The sequence below is a fragment of the Phaseolus vulgaris genome, chromosome 6, assembly GCF_051622355.1.
Source record: "Phaseolus vulgaris cultivar YP4 chromosome 6, ASM5162235v1, whole genome shotgun sequence".
Classification (NCBI taxonomy): Eukaryota; Viridiplantae; Streptophyta; class Magnoliopsida; order Fabales; family Fabaceae; genus Phaseolus; species Phaseolus vulgaris.
The window spans coordinates 24,280,199-24,287,668 of NC_143503.1; the positions used below are offsets into that span (position 1 = coordinate 24,280,199).

Genomic DNA, 7,470 nt, shown 5'->3' on the forward strand with positions numbered 1-7,470 from the left:
ACATGATTTTTTATTTAGAGAATAAAAATAGAGAGGCTGTCAGGGCACCAAGATCGGTGCTTTGATAAAAATGATAAAAAATGGTAAGAAGAAGAGATGTTTCTTATTATCTTATGTGTATATTACATCATCACTTCACTTCATGTATAGGAAATATATAGGGAGTTTCTCTCTCCCAAATTACAATCTAATTAGGTAGAATACTAATCATGAGATTCTATAATTATTAAATTAATTGCATATAATTGGGTACAATATCATCAAATATTGCATACAATAATTACATATAATTTGATAATTATTATTTCCTTAATAGACTCAAATTCTATTTCTTTGCACTTTTGCAGATGATTTGCTTCCAATTCTATTTCTAAGATTTTGTAGATTGTATTTTTTTATTCTTCTACTCATATTTCATTTTTTGTTTTAATTCAAAGAAGCAACTTTGTGTGATTCATGCTTGCAAATTCTTCTCGGATCAGTGTGTGGTTCGATCTTTGTGCAATATGGTGATCTACTCTTGGTGGGTTTACAACTTGTGACGATGTTTATTATGCAAAAATTCCCTATCTTTGTCAAACTTGTTTTGCATGCATGTGAATGTTTTGGACATTTTCTTCATATTTTTAGAGGATAGGCTCCATATGGGCTTTTAGGGCGTAACAGGATGGCAAATCCATGCCATAATATGATGACATTGATGTTGTAGTTTCATTTTTTGTGAGTACCATAAGAGTTGTAGTCTAAGAATAGATTTACTAAGTCTCATGGTGGACATCAAATATGCTTACGAGAGTGAGAAGAATTTGATAAAGAAAATTTTAAAAAATAAAATTAGAAAAATAAAAATAAATACTAAAAAAAGAAAATGGCAGGAATGTCAAAGATAACAATAAAATGATAAAAGGTCTCTTATAATATATTTTTAAAATAATAAAATAAAATATTGATATAAAAATAAAATGATAAATGAATGTGTAAAAAAACAAGGATAGTCCTCTTTATATAGGTATAAATATTATAAAATTAAACTACTTTGAGAATATAATTATTTCTTAATCTGTAAATAAATGTTTTCTTAATGCATAACAAAAAAAGGTGGGGATAATTTTTAGAATCCAATTTTTTCATATAATCTACAACTCGTTTTATTAATTTTTATTAAATATTTCAATTCAATATCACAATTCAACATTTTAATATTAAAAGACGATTTTCATTTAGTTGGTTTTAAAAGGTGGGAATGTATCTTTTTCTTTTCACTGACGAACACAAAATTTCGACGTGCTTGGTTCCGTGAGGCATTCTGAAAGTTATCATCCACAAAGAAACACCCCAAATTGAAATTTAACTATTACAATGTTCCCTAAGCGTTTTCGGGACCCCAAAACAGGTACCTTTTTATGTTTTACTTAGTGAGCCATTTTAGTGGAACCCATGTTTCGCTCATCAGCTGTTTGATGAAACGTCTGCAATAGAAGTCAAACTTTTCTTTTTGTTTCATTGCATTTTCTTTATAAAATTATCTTTGAATGCAGGTTTTCATATGCTAAGTTCAATGAATTCCAAGAAATACCTGAAAAATATTGGATTGGAAAGGGAAGACTACTACTTTTTGAAACATGTTGGGAAGGGCTTGTTTTACACCTATGCCTTCCTTGGAGCTCTCTGGCTTTATACTGAGAATTCATCACTGGGATGGGACAAACTGAAGCCAAAGTTGAAGGAGCATGAAGAAGCACTGAAGAATTTCATTGGCAAGGGAAGAATGATTGAAACCGCTGTTAGTCCAAAAGAGATTTGTGGTTGTGATAATGATGGAAACAATAATAAGCAGAAGGAGATGCAGAACAAGAATTTGGATGAGGAAGCTCAAAAGCTGTGGTTGAGGCTCAAGAATGAGGTCGCAACTGAATTAAAAGAGAAGGGTTTTGATGTTGAATAACGGCCAGTGTCATTCCCATGATACATGAACTGAATTGATTATGAGGCAGTATTTGTAGTACATGCTAGGAATCTTATAGTAGCATTTTGCTGTGTAAAGTGTTTGATAAAAGTTTGAATGATGATAAAAGGAAGGAATAATCAGTCTGCTCTGATTTGTTTGTTGGAATGTCTGTGTTTGCCCTATGAATCTCCCTTGTGTTAGGCTTATTATTGTAGTTTTCTTGTACTGTTTTATTTTGACATATTCTCGTGTTAACCAAGTTGAGCAATTTTAGTAATTCTATTTTGTTTTATTAATGAAGTTTTTCCATTTACCATTTATCCAAAGTTTTAAAATAGTCATTCAATGTCGCAGACATTAACTGAAAGATTGAAACTCAAGCGAAACATAAGCTTTTTATAGAGATCATTAATTGAAAATGTCTTACAACACTCACAATATCACAGAGTAATATTATAGTGTACTATAACAATGCACAGCACATAAACAACAATCAAATCTGTACTTTTTTGTTCAAAATTTTGAGCTACCTTACACATCAATTTGATAATCATAAATTGCTTTTTCTATACTTTCCACTCAACCCTACGACAACTCCAACTAGAACGACCTCAAGCAATCCATGGTGAATTTGAGTAGAATAGAGTTGTTTACTCTCTTCTTCTCTTCCACAAGAAGCCGCAATGGTTTTTTGCTACACTGCCCGAAGCTTGTTCTGCTGTAAGAGGCTTTTTAGAAGACATAGTGAGTTTGTTTTGTTGTTAGAACACATTCGAATGCAACTGGACAGAAAATCGTGTGAAAGAATGGCTTGGTTTTAATGTGCTTTTGAGCTGTTTTTTTAACTGAAATTTATAGAAGTGTCGTTGAATTGAATGTAGGGAGGGGGGACTTGACAGCAGATTAGGAATGATTGCATATTTAATTTCAGGGGTCTTCTAACCAGGACACTCCTCCATCCCCCAACTTATGAGCCCATTTGATTAGTCTGAAAACTCCTTTGATCTTTTCTTCTCAATTCAAAATTATTTAACATCCAACTTATCAAGAATATCTATACTATTTTTTCATTATCACAGTTAAACCACTCATGCGTATAAATCTAGTTTTCCTGTAAAGAATGAACCAGGGATGGAGAAATAAAAATAAGCATTCCAAATCATTAAAAAGACCCGTTAAGTGAACATAAAAAAGTGAAACTTGAGTTCGGCTATGATCCTTCGAATTGAAATCAAAGCATGTGCTTAAAAAGCATTTTTATAATGAGGATATTTCTTTTTCAAGTTCATTATGCATTGCAGAAGACTAGCAAAATGTGGAACAGCTTCACAAATCTGTTAGAAACCTTTCCTCACACAAAATGATGACAAATTCAAAGACCTGATATCACAAGTCATTACGCCAGAATAAGCAGGGACACAGTCACCTGAGATATATAGATTACCAAATCCCAACCGTAACAGTACCATGGAATGTAAACACGATCTTGTGATGAATTCAATGACGATGAGTTGGAATAATGGTGAACACCTCTACTGACATTTATCCTAAAGGTGTTAATTTCAGGTTAATCAGATTTGAATCTGATTTAGTAAGTTAGAAAAAAAAAAAAAAAAACCGGTAAAAAAAACTACTTTCTCAGTCTGTCATCAGCAACGCTACTATTATAGCAATCAAATAGATAGGCTGAAACTATCATAATCATCCCTCACTATTACATCAAGTGTTCTATTATAAAGCCTTAAACCCATTAATTTATTCTAATCTCAACTTCATATAACAATAATAAGAACATTTATTCATTTAAAGCATATAAATTTAATTTAAAATGAAGAGAAAAGTTACATACTGAAATAGAAAAAAGAAATTAGGCTGATAACCATAATACTTATATAGATTTACAAGAGCTTTTACTTCATGCATCCATAGCAATTACATAGTTGAACCACAAATTGGAGGATAAAAATTAATACTCCCTGCCATCTGACAGGCTTTAAAAACTTTACCTTTGACTACATTTTAAAGCTTTCTTGTAATAAATTCTACCAACATCGAATGTAAGACTATAACTCGTAGCGGTGATGCAATTAGAAATTACTGTAACATTAGTATCATATATGAATGCTTTTATTCTGCTACCAACATCAACCAGCCTGAACTTACTATCTTTTCAATGTTATGCTTTCTAACAATGTAAAGTACTTAATCTCAAGGACAAGAAACAATTTTCATTATATGTTTTTACACCCAGATACACTTCAATTAGTTGCAGCCTCAGAAGAAACTTCTGGCTGTTGAATTTGAATTCTTTAAGGTACTCTTTGCAGACCTGCTTCGCCTGTAGCTTTTCAAGGGTGTCAAATAGAACCTTAACAAGCCACTGTCAACATTACTTGGTGAATACCTAACACTCCGGTTTTTCTGAAGCATAAATCTCTGCCTTCCATTCAAGATATGGCCTTTAGTCTCAGAACCCCCAAAGCCATTCACTAAACCTGAAGTTCTACAAGGATCTCTACAACTAACACTATAGCTACGAATAAGCTTCTGGCTAACTGACTCACTCCCTTTACCATTAACCACCCTCCTCAGCTTCTGCCAAGACTCTGCAATTGGCTTCTTAACCACACCACCACCACCACCACCACCATCACCACCACCATACTCCCCTTCCTCCAACATATCTTCCCTTCTCCTCTGCACTAACCCCAATTTACTCCATAGCCTACCCCACTTGTGAAACTTGTTCAGACCATCCCCAATTGCAACATCACAAGCATCAACCTTGGAACCAGACCCCATTACACTATCAGACGATTTCAAATTCACATCCCTCAAACCGTTCTTAGTGATCAACACCTTCGCTCCATAGAACAACTCAGTTGTGGCCGGAGAAACCTTAGCATTAGATATCACTCTCAATTCATCAACGTCCCCCATTATCGACTTCCTATGAGAATTCGATCTATCAAAACTCCTCCTCCTCCTATGCCAATCGGAATAGTAATGCTTCGTCTGTGCAGAGCCACCAGGACAACATTCTTCACCATTCCCCAAACTCACGTGTCCCTCTTCTTCTTCCTCGACCAAGACCCTATCACCAATACCAACCATGTGGGAAACCCTAGGGTATGCTTTCCCTAACAAATAACCATCCCAAGAAGCTCGAGGAGCTTCGAACGAAAACCGCGAATCGTCAACGGATAACCTCGGATCAGTGTCGCACGATCTTCTACCTAACGCGAAACCGTATTCTCCAACCTCCGATTGCGTCTCCCGCAACGACCTAAACCCTAGCTTTTCGACCGAACAGACGTCGTCACCGACGACGTCGTTGTGGTGGTTTCTCTTCGGATTCAGCTTCCGTCTCCATTTCATCAATCGCTTGCTGAATTCGGAAGCCGCGCCGCGAAAACTCGCCGCGATGTCTCTGAAATCTTTCCCCGCGCCCTTCCGGTTGCGCAGTTCGAGATCTATGAACTCCTTCATCGTCTTCCCCTCCGCGTCTTCATCGCCAAAAACCCTAACCGCGTCGCTGTGCTCGTTCTCTCCAATCCCGACGCCAGCAATGCTGGAACGGATCTCGGCGTTCCGGTTCGTTGGCTTATTGCTCTTGCAGTCGTGGTTGAAGAGGACCGACAGCGAGCCGCGCGGCGGCGGCAGTCGGACCTCGCAGGACCTGCGGCGGGGATCCGGAGCGGCGGAGGAGGAGAGAGCGGCGGATGTGCGGTCGGAAAAGGACTTAGTGCGGCGTAGGTCCGGCGAGGCGGAAGAGGAATCGATGCCGGCGAGGCGTTCGCGGAGACAGGAGGCACAGAAACCGGTGACAGGTGTGAATGGGTGACGGTGACAGGTAGTGAAACGGTGCGTTTTGGTAGTCATGAGTGAGTGTGAAAAAAGTGTATAAGGGAGTGTGGTGGGATCATGTTAGGTTAGTTATGGTACCGCGAAAAGTGAAAGCCACCCAGCGCCCTTCCCTGCATTTCCCACCTTCCACTCAATTTATAATCTTTTCAATATTAATATTTGGAACTCCTTTTAATTAATTGAACTAACTTTCATACCTTTATAAGATTTTCGAATCTCATTAAGCCCATCTTATGTTCCGGGTGAGTTCTATTCGCCAACAACAAAAAAACAAGTAGACATGTTGTTTGTTTTAGTTAATGTATAATGATGTGAGACTCTAGAGTTCAAAATGGGGATGGATGGAGTGTTGACATTGTAAAGAAAAAAAGTATTTGAGAAAGCTAGTCAGTCATATGTGAAATTATTCATGTGTCCCTTTTAATTAACAAAGATTCTTGTTGTTACGAGGGGTTGGAGCAATAATGATTATTGGTTGAACAATTGATATTTTTCTTTGTCGTGTTTCGCTTCCTTTATTCTTTGCTCTTAATTCTTAAGCTTCAACTCTGGTTTGGTGTGGTTGTTATATCTATTTATAGTATTTGATGAATCATTTTATTATTGGATATAGATTAAGGTGTGTGTTTGTCATAATTAGTCTTCGTACTATCTAATTGTTAAGGGTTTTAGCTAATCATGATACCTTTTGTGATTCTATCAATACTGAATCCCAACATGTCTTGGACCATTCGGCCCCTGACGATACATGTTTTATTCGGGTGGTGAGAGTCGAAGGAGGTTCATATGGGTAAGTTGTTTGAAAGATAACTAATTTGACTTGTTATATGAATTAACCCTGACATACTAGGAGAGTGATGATATTGAGATTACTATGTGCATATCTGTGTGGATTTCATAGTGATATAGTATGACAGGTGCAGATCTCTGGGTCTAAGTCAACTCACGAGTCTTCCGAAAATAGAATCAAGTGTCTATATGTTGTGAGTCAGTAGAAGTTTGACATGAAAATGATGAATTGTGAATTTTGATAGACACTTGATGATTATGTGAAATGCATGAATATTAATGGTTTTATGTAGATGTTTAAAGTTATATTTATATTACAATGTTTTAAAAAAATATATTGCTTACCATTTTCTTTGTTTTGTGTTGTTTTCTTTAATTTATGATGATCATGAATTTACACGTGAGCATATGACGTTACAGATGTCAGATCTCCTCGGTGAGAAGTTTGGATTATGAAAATGATTTATTTTCTTTTTTAATAATTGTTTTAATTTTATGTAAATATTTAAAATCTTATGAAGAGAAACATGTTTTGAAGCATTATATGAAAGAGTTGTAAACATATTTGTATTATGTTTATATATTTATTTTAATATTTCATACAGATTTTGGTTATTAGATGTGAGAAAATATAGGGATGTTACACTTTCAACGAAGTATATTACGGTTTTTATAAATATAAAGATGATGTCTCCCATTCAAATATTTTTAATTTTAATTTTTCCTTCATTTTAAAAGTGTTTTTTTTAACTTATTTTTGTACTAAAATATCTTAAATTTAACCTCCAAAATATCAATAACAATTAATAGGCATAATAATTGTATTTGTATAAGGCCTAATACCTGCTCTGAACAAAAGTGGAGTT

General features: G+C 35.4%; 2 protein-coding genes across 2 annotated transcripts; one reads left to right on the forward strand and one right to left on the reverse strand.

Moving 5' to 3' along the window:
* The first annotated feature begins 1,229 nt into the window (after nucleotides 1–1,229).
* LOC137831448 (uncharacterized) lies at nucleotides 1,230–2,225 on the forward strand. Its single transcript, XM_068639127.2, has 2 exons — nucleotides 1,230–1,393; nucleotides 1,539–2,225. The coding sequence occupies exons 1-2, from the start codon at nucleotides 1,360–1,362 to the stop codon at nucleotides 1,943–1,945; spliced, it is 441 nt and encodes a 146-aa protein (XP_068495228.1). The 5' UTR covers nucleotides 1,230–1,359; the 3' UTR covers nucleotides 1,946–2,225.
* A 1,802-nt stretch (nucleotides 2,226–4,027) lies between these two features.
* On the reverse strand, nucleotides 4,028–5,982 carry LOC137831454 (protein OCTOPUS-like). Its single transcript, XM_068639136.2, has one exon. It carries the CDS (start codon nucleotides 5,828–5,830, stop codon nucleotides 4,223–4,225), a length of 1,608 nt encoding a protein of 535 aa, XP_068495237.2. The 5' UTR covers nucleotides 5,831–5,982; the 3' UTR covers nucleotides 4,028–4,222.
* Between the last annotated feature and the right edge of the window lie 1,488 nt (nucleotides 5,983–7,470).